The 16,861-nt window shown below is 55.5% G+C and overlaps 1 protein-coding gene across 1 annotated transcript; it reads left to right on the forward strand.

Moving 5' to 3' along the window:
- The first annotated feature begins 1,156 nt into the window (after positions 1-1,156).
- Positions 1,157-3,003, forward strand: LOC132081013 (noggin-2-like). Its single transcript, XM_059484479.1, has one exon. The coding sequence runs from the start codon at positions 1,270-1,272 to the stop codon at positions 1,900-1,902; it is 633 nt and encodes a 210-aa protein (XP_059340462.1). The 5' UTR covers positions 1,157-1,269; the 3' UTR covers positions 1,903-3,003.
- Positions 3,004-16,861: the final 13,858 nt, after the last annotated feature.

Here is a 16,861-nt window from a genome sequence, read left to right on the forward strand (position 1 = left end):
CGGTCCCGCTGGCCGGGGGTCCGCGCGGTGCCCGCGGCTCCGGGGCTCCCGCCGCAGCGGTGACAGCTCCCGAGGAGCCCGGGGCCGGCAGCGCAGGTGGGACGCGGCTCCGGAGGGAGGTGGGCGGCTCCGGGGGTGGCGGCAGGACCCGGCTGTCACTCAGCGCCGGGGAAAGTGACAGGGGGGCGGGGCGGCCGCGCCGGGCGCGTATTTAACTTGGGCGGCAGCGGCGGCGCGGCAGAGCGCGGCGGGCGGGAGGCGGCGGCGGGCGGCACGCCGTGACACCGGGCGACACCGGGCGACACCGGCGACACCGAGCCGGGCCGAGCCGAGCCGAGTCGGGCCTGGCTGCCCCGCGCCGAGCCGAGCAGGCAGCATAGGGCACGGAGCGGCGCCGCGGCTGGATGCGCTGAGTGCGGCGCGGACGACCGGCTCCCCGGAGCAGCGGCAGCAACAGCGGCACCGGCATGGGTCGCCGGGGCTGCTGAGCGACGGCCGAGCCCGCCCCTGCCCGTCCCCGCCGAGGAGCCGCCAGGGAATCGGGACGCGCCGCCTCGCCGGTGCCGGGGACACCCTCCGGCCCCCAAGCCCCTTCACGCCGAGGATGCCCCGGGGGCCCGCGGGCCGCCCCCGCCGCTCGCCATGAGGAGGAACCCGGCCGGGCCGCGGGCGCTGCCGCCGCCGCCCGCCGCCGCCTGAGCCCCGTGCCCCGGCCGTGCCCGCGCAGGGGCCGCCCGAGCGCCCCGGCGCCGTGACCCTCCTCCCGCCCCCTCGCCCGGCGCGCCCGGCTATAAAGGAGGGTTTTATTCTCGGGCTCCGGTCTCACGCCAAACCCTGTCACACCGTCTAGACGAGCTGTCGTGGGGCTCGGCCCAGCTGTCACCATGGCGATGGAGACGAGTCCGCTGTGAATTTTGGGGGGGAGCGAGCGAGAGCGGCGGCGGCGGCAGAGGAGGAGGAGGAGGAGGAGGAGGAAGGCTCGGCCGCCGCCGTGCCCTGCCCTCCCCCGCGGGGGAGGCTCGGACCCCCCGGCGCTGCCGACCGCGGCTGGAGCCGGCCCGGCGGGGAGCCCCGGGAGCCAGCGGCCGCGGGCGCGGGGCGAGCCTCAGATGCGGCTGTCACACAACCCCGGCCGGGCTATTTAAAGTAACGGGCCCCGCCGGACACTGGTGTCTCTGCCTATTTATGAGCCCCCGGGAGCCGGCGGGCGCCGCCGGGCAGCGCTAGGAGCCGAGGCCGCCGGGAGCAGCGCCGGGGCCCGCCCGGAGCATGACGGCGATCCGGGCGCTGCTGCTCTGCCTCTGCCTGGGGCTGCCGGCGGGCGGGCAGCCCTTCCTGCGCCTGCGACCCTCGCCCAGCGACAACCTGCCCGTCAAGGACATCGTGGAGCACCCGGACCCCGAGTACGACCCCAAGGAGCAGGACCTGGACGAGAGGACGCTGAGGAAGAAGCTGGGCAGCCATTTCGACCCCGGCTTCATGGCCGTGGCCGTGCCGGGGCCGGCCAACGCCTCGGGCGCCGCGGCGGCGGCGGGGCGGGGGCGGGCGGCGCTGCCGGCCGAGCTGCGGCGGCTGGAGCTGGGGCCGCCCCGGGGCCCGCGCCTGCGGCTGGGCAAGAAGGCGCGGCGGAAGGTGCTGCAGTGGCTCTGGGCGCACACCCACTGCCCCGTCTTCTACGCCTGGAAGGACCTGGGGGTGCGCTTCTGGCCGCGCTACATCAAGGAGGGCAACTGCCTGGCCGAGAAGTCCTGCTCGCTGCCCGAGGGCATGTTCTGCAAGCCCGTCAAGTCGGTCACCAAGACCTTCCTGCGCTGGCACTGCCAGGGCTGGTCCAGTCAGAAGTACTGCACCTGGATCCCCGTGCAGTACCCGCTCATCTCCGAGTGCAAGTGCTCCTGCTAAGCCGCGCCGGCCCCTTGCACTGCCGCCCTCCTCCTCCGGATCACTTTAGCGGGGGGGAGGTTTTTCGGGTGGGTTTTTTTGGGATAGTTTTTTTGGGAGGTGGTTTTTTTCCCCACCCGCCAGAGAGAAGTGGGAGAAGATGAACCGCTTTGGAGGTTTTTTTTTTGTTTTGTTTTGTTTTGTTTTATTTTGTTTTTTATTTTTTTATTTTTGTTAATTTTGCAGGGGTTCTTTTTTTTTATTTTATTTTATGTTGTTAATTTTTTTTTCACTTGGACTTCTTTTAATATTATTTTATTCAAAAGGGGGGAAAGCGAACCCAGGAACTGCAGGGCAGGCCAAAGGCACAGTAAAGCACTACAATCAGATGTCTATTTTTATACGTATATAGCCTTCTAACAAAAGGAAAATTAAAAAAAAAAAACTTAAAAAAAAGGAAAAAAAAAAACCTACCAGCCGTGTAAATAGAGAGATTTTAAAGGAAAAGGGGGGGAAATTGCAGCTGTTTTTTTATTATTATTATAATTATTATTGTTATTATTATTATTTTAAAGACATAGGACCACATTTTAAACCCATCCCCACAGAACCCAAGCACTTCCCTGCCGAAGGGAAGGGCAGAAATTTCTTGTAAAGATGTCTTTATCAAAAGGAGAAAAGGGGCGGAGGGTGTAAAAAAAGAAAAACAAGAACCGCAGCATCCCTGAGTGGTTGTTTCTCTGTGCTGTATTTTTTTTATCTTCTTCAGACCTTGTCACTGATGTTTGAACTAATTTGCCAAGCTCTCTAGTGTTTTTTTTAAAAAGTGTATAACAATTAATTAAGAAGGAAATTTTAAAGAAAAGTACAAATCTATGAAAGAGTGGAATTGGGTTTTTTTGTGTGGGAATACATATAGTGGTGTAGAGATGTTAAAGGAAATTTTCTGTGTACAGTTTATTTATTTTTAACGTTTGTGTATAGGAAAAAAAAAAGCTAGAGATTATGCCATAAACTATTGGAAATGTTTACTTGAATATTCCTTTAAAAACATATCAATGTAAATATGAGCTATCACTGATCAAAACATTTTTAGCAATAAACTCTATCTTTGAAGAAAAACCCCATGCTGCACTCCAGCTCTCTGGGAGACCAGCAGAAATTCGGATTCTTACTCAGAGCAGGTGCTGAGTAAAGGGCTTTGCCTGGGCCACGCTGGTGTAAATCACGAGATGCCCCAAAAGTCGAGACAGCTCCTCCGGTTTCTGTCTCTCCGGGATTCCGCTCTGGGATTTCTTTGCGTGTATAACTCTAACCTGTTGGGCAGAGAGAAAAGCACCGACGGGAAAGAAACGTCTCGTAACGCATAAAAGAGCTGCGATGTCCCGAACTGGAGGTGTCACCTGAAGTCCTTGGGAGATTCCGCGCTCCGCGGCTCTTGGATTCAGCCGTCCTGCTGGCAGAGGAAGCGGTCGAGGTCGCTGCCCCGGCCACCAAAGCGCCCGACACAGCTTGGCAGCCCCGCGTGTGTCGGAACAAATGTTTTTTCTCGGCTGCCGCTACTAGCAGAGGAGGGAAGGATGGAGACGAGCCCTGCGCCCCGACCTGGTGCCGCGACGGAGCCCCGGGCTGTGCGGGGTCAGCGGGGCCCGCGTCCCTGCCCGCAGCGCCGCTCGGTGTGCGGGGTCAGCGGAGCCTGCGGTGGCTGCAGCGCCGCTCGGTGTGCGGGGACAGCGGGCCCGTGTCCCTGCCCGCTCGGTGTGCGGGGTCAGCGGGGCCGTGTCCCTGCCCGCTCGGTGTGCGGGGTCAGCGGGGCCGTGTCCCTGCCCGCTCGGTGTGCGGGGTCAGCGGGGCCGTGTCCCTGCCCGCTCGGTGTGCGGGGTCAGCAGGGCCGTGTCCCTGCCCGCTCGGTGTGCCGGGACAGCGGAGCCTGCCGTGGCTGCAGCGCCCGCACTCCCGCCGGAGCTCACGGAGCCGGGGCAAGGCAGGAACGGGACGGCTCCGCACGGGCGGGCTGGGGAGGAGCCCGGCACCGGAGAGCGAGGGCGCTGGCAGTGTGAGCCCGCTGCCGATGGAGGTCGGTCTGTCTGTCTGTCAGTCGGTCGGTCACAGGGATTGGAGCACGGCCCTGACGGGCTGCCAGGCCATTGCCTTGCATGTTCTGCGTGGGCTGCTGGTGCTGGAGGGGAAGGTCTGACCATTCCCTCTGGTGAATGAAATGTGTCTGAAACGTGCCCAAAACGTGCCCTCATCCCTGAGGAAAAATCCCTGCTGCCAAAGGCCCTGGCCAGTGAGGAGTTGGTCTCCCCCAAAGCAGCTGTGGAGCAGCAAGGAGACCCTGCCCCCCTCCAGCTTAGCACGCAGCACAGGAGAGCAGTATGACACCAAGCCCATGGGAAGGCACCAGGACCCTCCAAGGGGTCTGGCTTATACCCCTCCATCATCGTCTGAGGCAACTGAGGTCCAGCAAATCCCATGAAGCAGGCCTGCAGAGCCTGGAGGTCACACATTGAAGCTGAAACAGGGAGAGGGTTGTTGAGATGGGCATGGTGGGGACAAGGCAAGATAGACAGTGTCATCCCATAGCCCACATCCCTGCAGAGCCCTGCTGCCATCCCCTCATCCCTGTTCGAGGAGGTGGGTTGGCCTTTCCACATTTGTCAGTGAGGGATCGGTGAAGGGGAAGATGCAGAAGGCAGGGTGAAAACGAGACTTCGGCAAAGACAATGTGCAAAACATCAGGGGCATTTCAGAGAGAAAGGGGAAAGCTCATTTTGCAAGAGGAACAACATCTGTGGTGTGGGGGCCGAACATCTGTAGGAGGGAGCATGGGGGGAAGGCATTCTGGGAAAATATTTCTGACATAATCCCAACAGTATCTGGTGTGTTGGGATTTGGTTACAAATGGCCCTCTAACGTCTTTGTGCGTTTTGTTCTGCTGGTTCCAGGGGCACACAGAGACCCCTGCTTTGTGCTAACCTGGGAAATAAACCATTCGCTGGGCTCAATGGCTGAGTTCAGTTGCGCAGGGAAGGGGGGCTGGGAAAGGGGAAGGCGAGATTTGTGTGAACTCAGCTAAAACCAGCCTAAAAGCCTCCATGCCATGTGCTGGAGGGAGGAGGGGGCTGCCTCCGTCTCTGGGGGGAACTCAGTGGTCCCGCTTGAGATGATGGTTTGTCTGGAGGTGAAAGCGTGAGAGCTGAGAGCCAAGGTGCTCAGTGAGGGCCAGAGCTGGGGAGCAGAGGGCAGCCCCACGTGCCAGCCCACCCAGCTCTGCTTTGCCAACCTTCCACAGCGCTGGGCCACGGTCACCTGGTGCTGGTGGCACGCTGCCCTCGTGCCGAGGAGCTTGGCTGCCCTGGCAGGCGGTGAGTCGGACGTGTGACGGCCGGGCCGTGGGCGTGAGGGCTCGCCTCAACTGCCGAGCCTCAAAGGAGAGCAAGACAAAGGGGAACGAGCCTGATTCTTTGGTGTGGTTATTGCATTGTCTCCCCAAGCTGCTTGTGATTAAGGGATGAGCTGCAGGGGGAAAGGGGCAGAACAGGCAGAACTGGCAGGACCCTGAGATGTGGTGGGTGCCAGCTTCTGAAGACATGGACTTTCCCAGTGCCTTCTGGGGTCATGGCCTGGGAAAAGGGCTGGAGCACTGAGGGTGGGCACCATCCTCTGACTTGGGTCCCTCCTGTCATTGCACTGTCCAAAGTCGTGCACGGCCACAGGCACTCACTGCCAGGGCTGTGCACCCCCACTCCTGGGCACCCAGCTGTTCCTCCACTGCCCTGGTGCTGCCAGGGGAACCATCCCCATGCCCTGTGGAGCTGCAGTGAGCCCCACGCTTTGCAGTGTCCCTTCTCCACACTGCGTTTCCACGCTTAGGTAGAAGGTGTTTATCTGAAGGATCAGCCCTTTAACCACTCCTTCCTTCAGGCAGGGCAGAGCACAGGTGATGAAGGACGTTCCTCAGGACCCAATGGATGTTCCGTGCCCTGCAGGCACATGTCCCTCAGCACTACAGGAAAGCAAAGGCAGCTTTCCTCTCCACAGCTGGCACTGGCCAGAGCTCACCTACTCCAACACCACGTGCTGTTTAGGGGCAGCTCCCTTGGCTCAGTCACAGCTGGATCTCTTCCTTGTAGTCCTACAAAGCCTGACTGAAGCAAAGAGCCCCTCTCTCAGGTTTGCAGAGGTCTCCATCTCTTCCTTCTGCATGTCAAGGCCCTTCTATCACTTGGTGAATTGCTTTCCCATGCATGAACCCCAGATTTAGATTATCCAGATTCTCTTGAGAGAGAAAATTAGTTCAGGATGGCTCCTGACGTTTGACCTGATGGGATAAAGTCACCTTTCCATTCCTCTTTCACATCCCAGCTTGGTTTTGACACCAGCAGCAGGTTAACTCTTCGTCTCATTGGCAAAGCTTATTTCATCCCCATTTTCCGCCCTGCCTCTCCCTGTTTAGCTCATGTCCCCTCAACTAAGGCCGCTGTCCAGGAATGCAGTTTCTGTCAGCACGCTGGCTCTGTCAGGGTAACTCAGATTCACAGGGCCAGAGCTCACAGATGTTCGGTGCCAGCTCTTGAGATATCTTACTCAGGCCCAGGTGATGACCTAGGCCCATCACTCATCATTCCTAGAAAGGCAGATGAATGGACTGGAGGCAGTAATTGCCTTCCTCAACCTTTAAAGCCCAAGCTAAACTTTTTCTCAGGATACAATATTGTGTTCATCTCCTCCTCCAGGCCGAGCATTTGTTGTCAATCTCCTTCACAGCCTGTCAGGGCCACCAGGAGCTATCAGAGAAAGCCAGTCCCTCTGCAGCCCCTGCTTGGTCTAGCAGCAGGTCTCTGGTGAGCTCATCCTCTGACTGCTGCTGGTCAGGAGCTCCAGCTGAGCTGGACCCACTTCCTCAGGCACCCCCAGCTCCTTGTTCATCACCTCAATGAAAATCAAACCACACTGCTGAGGTTAATAGTGCCAGGATGCACTGTGCTCAGTGATCTCAGAGGTCTTTTCCAACCTCAGTGATCCTGTGCTGACCACGTGTGCCCTGCAGGGTGGGCAGAGTTGGGCTCATCTCACCATCTCCTCACGGCTACTGGGTACAAGTGTGGGGGTTCTGCTTTCTCTGTGCAAGACCCAGGATTCCTTTCCACTCCCGTGCAGTTCTCCTTCGCTGTGTCCATGTATATCAAACCCAACCAGTGCCCAGCTGCTGCTCGGCAGAGCAGGACCCTGGCCCCTCTCCATGAGGGAGTGCAGGGCTTTACACACTGACACTCCAGAGGTGTCGGAAGGGCTGCTGGCTCATCTGCAAAAGCTGTGCACCAGCTTCCCTCCTCCCCAGTGATTAAAACCAAACACTAACAGCAGCAGCATCCCAGGGACATGGCTGCTCTTCGGCGTTAGCTGTTTGGTATTCTGCCTAAAAGTGTCAGACACCCTGTCAAGGAGAAGGGACAGCATCATGTGGCACTGGGAGCCCAATCAGAGAGGCAGAGCCGTGAAGAGCAAATCAGGAGGAGCTGGGAGGCAGCACTTGCGAACCGGCCATTGGCTAAAATTGCCCTTTCAGGAGGACGGTGAATGAATCCATTCACAAAAAAAAAAAAAAAAAAAAAAAAGCAGGGCCTGTTTGCAAACAGCAAAACAGTCTTTTTTTTTCGTCTGCATGAGTCTGACCCAAACCCTGAAACAGATGTGTGGGATGTGGCTGTTGCCCATCAGTGAATTTCAGTGGGCTCATTCTGACCATCTTTTTGTAGGCCCCACCATTCCTTCCAAGGAGTTTCAATGACCTGCCCAAAGAACCTTGGCCTCCTACCGGGCACCCTGGAGTGGGACACAGACCACCAAGGGCCCTTGGACCACCGCTGGGATATGGTAGGAGACCCTGCTCTCCAGCATCACACTGATGTCCTAAAAAGGGAGAGGGGACCTCAGAAAAGCCCATGGTCCCAGCAATATGACAGAGCATGTGATGGGAAAGGCTCCTTCTTGTATTTGGAAGCTTGGAGTGAAGGATATCCAGATATAGGACATGGTTGCTCATAGACAACCTGACTAGGTCAGCCACATCCAGTCCTTTGTCCCCTGTGAACATGGCCCATGGAAACCAGTGATCTCCCCGTGCTGGAGAATGTGAGCAAGGTGCCCAGCCAAGGTCACTGACCCCCCCATTTTAGGTAAGATCTTGACCTTTCCCCAGGGGGAGTCTTGCATGACACTAAGAGAAGCTGAGGCTTTGGAGCTAGTGCTGCCAGAGCTGCTGGGGGTCCACAGCAGGGACCCTGGGGTTTCCAGGATTCCACCCACTGAGCAGCAGCGTGTCCAATGCTCCTTGTAGCTCCTCTATTTCAGCATTGGGTGTTCTGGAGCTGCCTTTGGGGGGTAGCAGCAGGCAGAGTGGAGCAGAGGAAGGCTGAGAAGAGAAGTAAAAGCTGCATCTCTGGATGCCGTGGCAGGACAGCCTTTGGAGAGGCAGCTCTGAGTCTGAGGTGGGAAATAGAACAGCTGTGCCAGAGAAAAAAGTTCCTTGTCATGGATGCTGGATCATGTATAGGTATTTGAGTCCATAAGCTTCTTGGAGGATTCTGCAAGAGCCATCAGATTTCCTTAGAGGCTGGCTGTGTCCTCAAGCATTGTCAGGTCTGTTTCCATCACATTTGCTGCCAAAAGACACTTTCTCTCCAGGAGATGGTACTAACAAAGGACTGAGCCTCCAGCCTTGGCTCAGTTTATCTACTTTATTGGGGCAGAGACTGTATTTCATCCTGGAGCTGAGATTAAGCACTGAGCTGCACTTGGTGTTCTGCTCTTCGACCATATTTTAGGAAAGAGCCTACATTTTTCTCCCCCCTTGCCACCCGGGAACTGCAGCCAGCAATCTTCTTGGACACCTCTTTGAGCCAGCAAAGGCAGCGTGCGGGTCAACGCGTCGCCATGAAGCTGGATAAAGAAGGATATTAATAAAGGATATGGTGATGGTGTTTGTGATGTTGTGGTACCCAACAGGGCCCTGGGCTGAATTGTACCGGGAGGTGCCCTCTGCCCAGGCTGCTGGACCGGGCTGGGACGTGGCTTCTCAGCGGGAACACGGGGGCTTTGCCTGCTCCCGGACACTGCTCTGGGGGTCCCAGCGGAGGCTGGTGAAAGGACCCCTGGCCAGACACGGCGCGGCAGTGTCCTCACGGAGCCCCACGGGGCTGCTGTCTGTCCGCGCTGCCCCGGCCCCGAGAGCACGGCCCGGCCCCGGCCCTGCGCTGACCCGGGAGGGCGGCGCCACCTGGCGGCCGTGCGGGGCAGGCTGGGCCCGCTGGGCCCGGGGGCTCTCGGTACCGCCGCGGGGCTCGGAGCCCGAGGGGCCGGGACTGCCACACGGCTCGGAGCCCGAGGGCCGTTATCGCCACACGGCTCGGAGCCCCAGGGGCCCGGTACCGCCACACGGCTCGGAGCCCAAGGAGCCCGGTACTGCCACACGGCTCGGAGCCCCAGGGGCCCGGTACCGCCACACGGCTCGGAGCCCAAGGAGCCCGGTATTGCCACACGGCTCGGAGCCCCAGGGGCCGGTACCGCCACACGGCTCGGAGCCCCAGGGGCCCGGTACCGCCACACGGCTCGGAGCCCAAGGAGCCCGGTACTGCCACACGGCTCGGAGCCCCAGGGGCCCGGTACCGCCACACGGCTCGGAGCCCCAGGGGCCCGGTACTGCCACACGGCTCGGAGCCCCAGGGGCCGGTACCGCCACACGGCTCGGAGCCCCAGGGGCCCGGTACTGCCATACGGCTCGGAGCCCCAGGGGCCGGTACCGCCACACGGCTCGGAGCCCCAGGGGCCGGTACCGCCACACGGCTCGGGGCACCTCGAGGTGCCTCCACAGGGGAATGCACCGCCTCGAGCATCCGGCCATGAAAGCGTCTCTGGCAGGGCAGCCGCAGTGAGGTGGTGCCGGGGAGGGTTTCGTCCCTCCGAGGGAGCTGTGCCGTCCTGTGGAGCAGCCCGAGGCTGCAGTGCCGGGGCTTTGTGCCCCGGTGGGATGGCGCGTGTTGGACACGCAGCAGGAATTCCAGGAATTTTCCAGGAATTCCAACTTCATCCCAGCCACTGCTGACTCTGGGGTCCCGTTCGGGCCACCCCAGGGTGGCAGGAGCCTCTTTTTCCTCTGGAGCTGCAGCAGCAGACACAAGAAGTCCAAAGTCCGAAGCAAATTTGCTCTTCATGAGGAGTTTTAGCATGCCTGGAATATAAAGGCTGCCCACGGGGGCTGACAGAGCATCCCTCCATCCTCCCAAAGGGAGCAGTGGAAGAAGCCCAACCAAAGATGTCCTGCATAGAAGAAAGGATATATCCTCCATGAGTGCTCCGAGTGAAGTGGGATTCATCCAGGCCCCTCTCTCCGTATTCCACACAGGCCTAGTGTCTGGGCACAGTTGTTGTCCTGGGCCAGGTCCAACCCTGTTGTCCAGCTCAGTTACTTCAATAAGACTTCAAATTGCTTAACAAATACCACACAAATGTTTAAACCCTGAGAATTTGTACTCTGGGTTCAAAATGTGATTTATCTTCATCTGTGCCCACGAGATTTATCAGCCGCAATTAAGGGAATGGCTGTTCTCTTTAAAGTGTGGTTCTAGTCAGAAAAACCAACTGGAGTCTCCTCTCAATGAGTCAAACACATGGCCAAACCAGAAGGGAAAAACTGAGAAACGTTTTTCTAAAAACATCCTTATGTTTTTTGGTCAGAAATTTTTGAAGCATAGCTGAATTCAGAAACATTCAACTGACTGAAGTGAGACAGGAATCGGGAAAGGAATTGTGAAAATTCAGTTAGGTTTTTTTCCCCCTGTTCTTCATCGAAATTTTATATGTTTATGCCCTTTTTGTTAAAAACTGCTGTCACAGACTATGTGGCCCATCTGCCTAAGAAAGACCATTTGCAAACCTCCCCCCGTGCAGCACAGACAGGAGGTGACTGTGGATGCCTACTGAGGAGAATAAGAGCTCTTGTTCACATGCTCTGGGCAAGCCTGCTGAAACATGGGATGTGAGGACAACGCTGGGCATAGAGGAGTGCACTGGTAAATAAAGCATAAATTCCTGCTAATGAAACCTATTGTCTTATAGTTCAAATCATGGCTTCCCTGCTTCTCCCTTTCCTCTTCTGTGACACTGAGCTCGAGGGGGGAGGATGGCTCTGCTGTGCCCTGAGAGCTGTTGGAGCACAGCCAGGGAATGCCCAGGGCAAGGATTCAGAGAACATGTAGTTCATTTCCTTCTCTCTTAAAAGCTCTTCAATTTGATCTTCAAGGTGCAAGCCATGATCAGAAGGACAAGTGCAGGAAAACCCCAACCTCCAACAGGGTAAAACCTCAAACAAGGCAGAGCAGATGGAGAAACACACAAAGATAAGCCATTGAGTAGCTGCCACTAAGATCCAGAGATACCAGCTTTGGCACCGTCTGTTATTAAGCCAGTGCCATACTGTTAAATGCACCTCATCTGGTGGTGGGAAGGCATGAAAGATGGGTGCAGAGACAAATGCCAGAAGGAAAGAGCCCCAGGAACCGCATTTGGCATTGGCCAAAAAGGAAACTTTTTTAGACCAAACTTACCTTGAAACTATATTATGTTTCTGCCTGTGCAATTCTCCAACAAATTAAATTGTAGGGGAAAAGTAATGATGGGATTTTAGAGGTTTCCCCCAGACAGTACCAGAGCCTTTTGACCCACTTTGAACTCATAGACTCTGTGCATTCAGATTTGGGTGCCAAGAAAGAACCAGGCCAGATGGTGAATGTTATCCTTTCCCGGTAAGTGTGAGGAGAATGTTTTAATTCTCATCAGCTTGCCTGGGTCAGTATGTATTTCTGCCTGTAAAAAATTAATTTGTATTTAAGCCTTTTCTGTTCAGCACTTTAGTGCACATAATGAAAGGGTTCTCCTGCCTGGAACACTGTGCTTGTTAGACAGTTCTGGCTGTAGCTCTCACCTGGGATGTACAGTAAAGAAATCTGACCTTTTATGCTCACCATCTTTGAAGCTAGGAGGGTCCTGATTTCAATCTCAGCAGCAAAGGGCACATCCAAGTCTTGATTTAAAAGGTCTGAAATGACTCTCATCATCTCGCCTGGCTGCTCGTCTCATCCAGCCAGTCTCACCTCATCCCACCTCACCTGGAGTGAGGCACAGGCAGCTGGATCCCATATGCTGGGCTGCCCCGGGCAGTCCACCAGTGATCATCAGGGCCAGATGTCCTGGGCTGGGGCCTTGAGAGGCACTATTCCCCCTGTAGTACCCGTGTCACACGGCATGACCACGGCCATGCTGCGTGGGGTCCCCCCGATCCAGCCTGGTTGTCATTCACCCCAGCTGTGCAGGAAGGCACACAGGAGGAGCAGGAAGAAGCCCCAGCACTGCCTTTCCCAAGCCTGAGGCAGACACATGAGGAGATGTGAACCCCAGGAAACACCTTGGTTTCCCCTGACACCACCAGCAATACATTCTGCAGCCAAAGACCTGAGGGCAACCCAGCCCCACCTCTATGTCATCAGTGGCCCCTGCTCACAGCCCTACCCGTACTTGGCTGCGCTGCAGAGGATGCTGAGCCCCTGGCATTGGGCTGTCCCTGCCCTACAAAGCACTTGGCATGCAGGCAGGGAAGATGTGCAGGGACCAGTGTGCAGGGTGAGCCCCCAGACACTTCTGAGGAGGAAGAGCTGATCAGACGTCGACTGGCAGATGGTTGCCAGTGAGCAGAGCCCCTGAACCATCAATGCTTCTGGCATTTGGAGTGCAATCTGCTCTCCACCAGACAGCATTAGCTGATGGTGTGGGAAGTTTTTTCCCATGTGGGAGGATCGTTTACAAGTGCTAAAATTGCTCCTGGTGCTGCCAGCATCTCTGAAAGACAATGTGAAAAAAAAGCAGGGTCATGGTATCTGTTATCTCAAGATCTCTTCTATGCGGGTTGGCACATCTGGACAGATGTGAATGATTTCAATCTTACCAAAAAAAGGTATTTCCTCCTACAAGGTGCATCAGCTTGGCTACTGCTCAGTGGGCTCTGGGAATCAGTTCAGCATCACAGTCCTGTGCCTCCAGTCAGGTGCAGGCACCTCCCCAAGACTCCTGGGGCTTGTCATAGGCCTGTTCCTGGGGTGGATCTTTACCCTTGGCTTTGCTTAGAATCTCCTGGCCTTTCATATAAGAGGAACTGCTGGAAGTGTGAATTTCCATACCTCTGGACTGCTTATGGGACTACATGCACTTCTAGAACCAGTGGAAAAAGGCACAAGGTTCTATCCCTTATAGGTGCAAACCCTTCCTCCTTCTCCTTGTAGTGTTCTCCTGTGAGAATCTGCAGCTCTCCCATGCCTCTGGGTTAGGAGTGAAGCTGTGGGGCCATGAGGCCCTTTGCTTTTGCCTCCATGAACACAGGCAGGTTTTTCTCCTGCCTGCACTGGTTCTGCCTCTGGAGCAGACTGCGGACTGTCTGATGAGCTGTTTGGGTGTTTGGGGCCAACGCCTGATCCTGGACCACAGCTTTCCCAGGTCTGAGCTGCTTTTGAGACATCTGCCTCCCAGGGCTGAGGAGAGGTTCTCAGGCCTGCTCAGAAGAAAAGCATCGCTGCCTGCTTGGCATCAGAGTTTGGACGGGAATTCTCTTGTTTTTCACAAGCAGGCTGAGCGGTCAGCACATACCATGAGCAACAGTCAGAGGAGCAATAAATAGCCAGAGCAGAAGGAGACAACCTGTTCAGACTGGACCGCTCATCCCCTGCGCTGGCGGGATGACTGCGGCGCCGCGCCAGGGTCCCATGGGAGCCGGCACAGAGAGCCCAGCCTGGCCTGAGGGCATCCTCCGGGAGCAGCCGTGCCTGCTGCTCCAACCAGCACCTCCCAGGATGGGGAAGGCACCCATCGGGGTTGTCTCTGTGGGATGTCTCACTCCTGCTCCCAGAACTGTGCCAGGAGGCAGATGCCATCACTGCAGGCTGGCTGTGGGACGGTTCCTCCAGAGCTGGTTCCTATTTTGGATCACACCCAAACTTATTCCTGAGTCCCAGTGAAAGTCCCAGTTTTTGTTGCTCTCCGTGAAAAGGAGCATTTTGTAAACATTAAGGTTCAGTAACACATCTCAGAAAACTCTGTTTTCCCAAATTGATGTTCCTTTGGGGTCTTATACCCCACCGTGACTGTGGGGTACAAGAAAGGTCCCAAATAGCCAATGAAAGCCTATTGCTTGGCATTTTCCTTTCTCCCCTTTAAGGTCTGCAAGAGAAGCAGGCATGAAGTTTATTCCTACTGCTCCAGGTCACCTCATGCTGAGCATCCAATATGGAATAGCCAGAGGTTATAAAGTGCTCTGAACCTGAAAAGTGCTAACTAAGAAATGAAGCCCAACACGAGTGTTATTAATAAATGCCAGCCACTGTTATATAACTCCTAATCATGAGCTGAGTCTTTCGGCCCCCATTGTTCCATTGTCAGGCCCTATTATCTGGGAACTCTTACCCACTGACCACAAGAAATAGCCTGGGCTCTGTGGGTTTGCAAACTTTGTTGTTGGAAAGCTTTTCATGCAATTGTTTTTGCTTTGTGCTGTTGCCTTCCTCATTGTACAGATGTGGGTGTGTATCACAGCCCACACCCTCTGCCTTTTGCCTCAGGATAACTTCGAACATGAACTGATCCGTCTCAGCGAGTGTTTTTCCTAAGAATTCTCTTTAGAAACAACAACATTCAAAGAAAAAAATCCTCCTCATTTTCCTGAAGTGAAGCTTTTGCTGGGGAAAGATGCTGGCCTGCAATCCCAGCAGAATGAGAGTGCTGCATTCTCAGAAGAGGCTCCCCACAGGAACAGCAGTGCCTGAGCCCAGGCCTGAAGGAAGGAAGCAGTGTGGGCTACCTGGGTCTCTGGAACTCAGTTGGAGCAGGGCAGACTGGGGCTTGCAGGGCTGGGCTGTTGGTCCCCCCCTGCCAGACCCCGAGCTTTCAGACATCCCTCTTCAGTGCTTCTCGTCCTCTTCACCACAGCACATCACACATGGGTTTCTGCATGGTGGTTCCACCTGGGAGTCCACATGAAGCTCATCTGGCATAGTGCAAGCTTGTAAGGAAACCTCAGCTCTCCTTTCGAGCTACTCCAGGCCTCTGCAGAGGTTTCCATGCCCCAATAAGTGTGGACCTTCGAGACATTTTCCCACTGGTCAGTGTAAGGTACAGAAGCATGGGAAGTTCTGCATGCTGGTCACAGCCAGTGTAGAAGTACTATCATTTACAGGGCTCAGGCTAGGACAAAACACACTGAAAATGCCTTTCTGGTCAAAATTTTTCAGGCTGAACTTTGTCTCATTTGGAAGAGACTTTAAATCAAAACCATAAAATGCCAGTCAAAGATCATTTGGTGTCCAGTTTTGGGGGCCTGTATTTTCTCTACCAACCTGTTAAAAAAAAAATCTGTGAGACTTTTTTCTTTCTTTCACTGGAAAGCCTGAAATGACACAGAAAGCTAAAAATAGTAACAATACCCAACCAAGTCATTGGGGTTTTGCAGTAAGGTCTAATGCAAACTTTGATGCTGTCTTGGGCAGGTTTTGTTACTCTTCTGACCAGGGCGTATTATTAGGGTTGTAAATATTGCCAACCAAAATGGTCTAGAAGCCACTAACTTCTTCCTGAACAGTTTTTCCTGCAGTTCATCTAGTGCCCCCACCTTTGAGCAGTGACAACCTGTAAGTGCAGCGATGGTCTTGGGGTGGGGAAGGAGGTGAGGAACACCCAGAGCAGTGCTGCAGTATGATGTCAGCATGGTCCCCAAGCTGGGACTGTGGCCCTGGGGTCACCTTCCCTCACCATCTGCAGAGATGGGCTCTGGGACACTGGCCATAGGACCGTCTTTGGTGACTGGATATGCTCCCCACACAGGCCTGAGCTCTCCCAGCTGTCCATCCTCTGGCCCATCTGGGCTTTGCAGCAAGGAGCAGGCACAGAACATTCATGGCCACCACTGGGCATCCTTCTGCCCAGCCATGCCCAGTACTTTTCCTTTAAGAAGGAGCAAGACACAGGGCACAGAGGTTGTGTGTGCTGTGCAGGGAGCTGGGGCAGCCCAGGAAACCACTCTCCTGGGATCTCTGCATGGCACAGAGACATCTACCTAACAATTGAGGGAATACTTTTCATCCAAAGAATCCATCTCGTGGTTCCCTCTTCATTTGTGACACAAGGGAAAATGTGAAGCAGCCAAGATGCATGAATCACTGTCCCAAACAACATATAATGAACTCATAAAATCAAAGGCAGGGTTAGTTTCAACCCGTGCTGCCAGGGCTCCTTGGACATTGTCTGGAATGAATTTAAGTTGTTACAAAACTCTCTGTGTGTTTCTTTTCCCCCCAACCCCTCAAACCATCTTTCTTCTCTCCCTCTTCACACCATGTTTTCCTATGAGCTTCTTTCTCTTCCCTCCCTCCCACCTCTCCTCTCCTGCCTTCCCTCTCTCACTGTTCACCCTGGTCACTCTTTCCCAGCCCTTTTTCCCAGCTCTTCTTCTCAATATCCCTTCTTCCCCCAACCATCTGGCTGCCAGCCACATACCACCACCACCTTTCAGAAAGATTCATTTTCAGGACAAAAATGAGACAGACAAAAGTCTTTAGTTGATTCAGCAAGGCCTGTGCCATCTGCTCAGTCTGACACAGCTACACCAAGGACCCCCTGGGCTCCTGCCTCGCTGGGAGCTCAGTCCCAGATCATCAGCAGAGGCAGTGGAGGGATGACCTTCCCAGACAGTCAGGAGGACTGGAGAAGTGTGGCCACATGCATTTGACCATGTGCTCACACTTCTGCTGCCTCACAGGAACTCATAGAATCACGGAATCTCCTGGGCTGGAAGCGGCCCTCAAACATCAAGCCCAGCTCCTGGCCTTGCACAGGACACCCCAACATTCTCACCGTGTGGCTGAGAGCATTGTCCAAACAC

Source organism: Ammospiza nelsoni, chromosome 17 (assembly GCF_027579445.1).
Source record: "Ammospiza nelsoni isolate bAmmNel1 chromosome 17, bAmmNel1.pri, whole genome shotgun sequence".
NCBI classification, from domain to species: domain Eukaryota; kingdom Metazoa; phylum Chordata; class Aves; order Passeriformes; family Passerellidae; genus Ammospiza; species Ammospiza nelsoni.

Bases quoted from the DNA above. Each gene is read 5' to 3' on its own strand.
- LOC132081013 (XM_059484479.1), top strand. From the start codon at position 1,270: ATGACGGCGATCCGGGCGCTGCTGCTCTGCCTCTGCCTGGGGCTGCCG.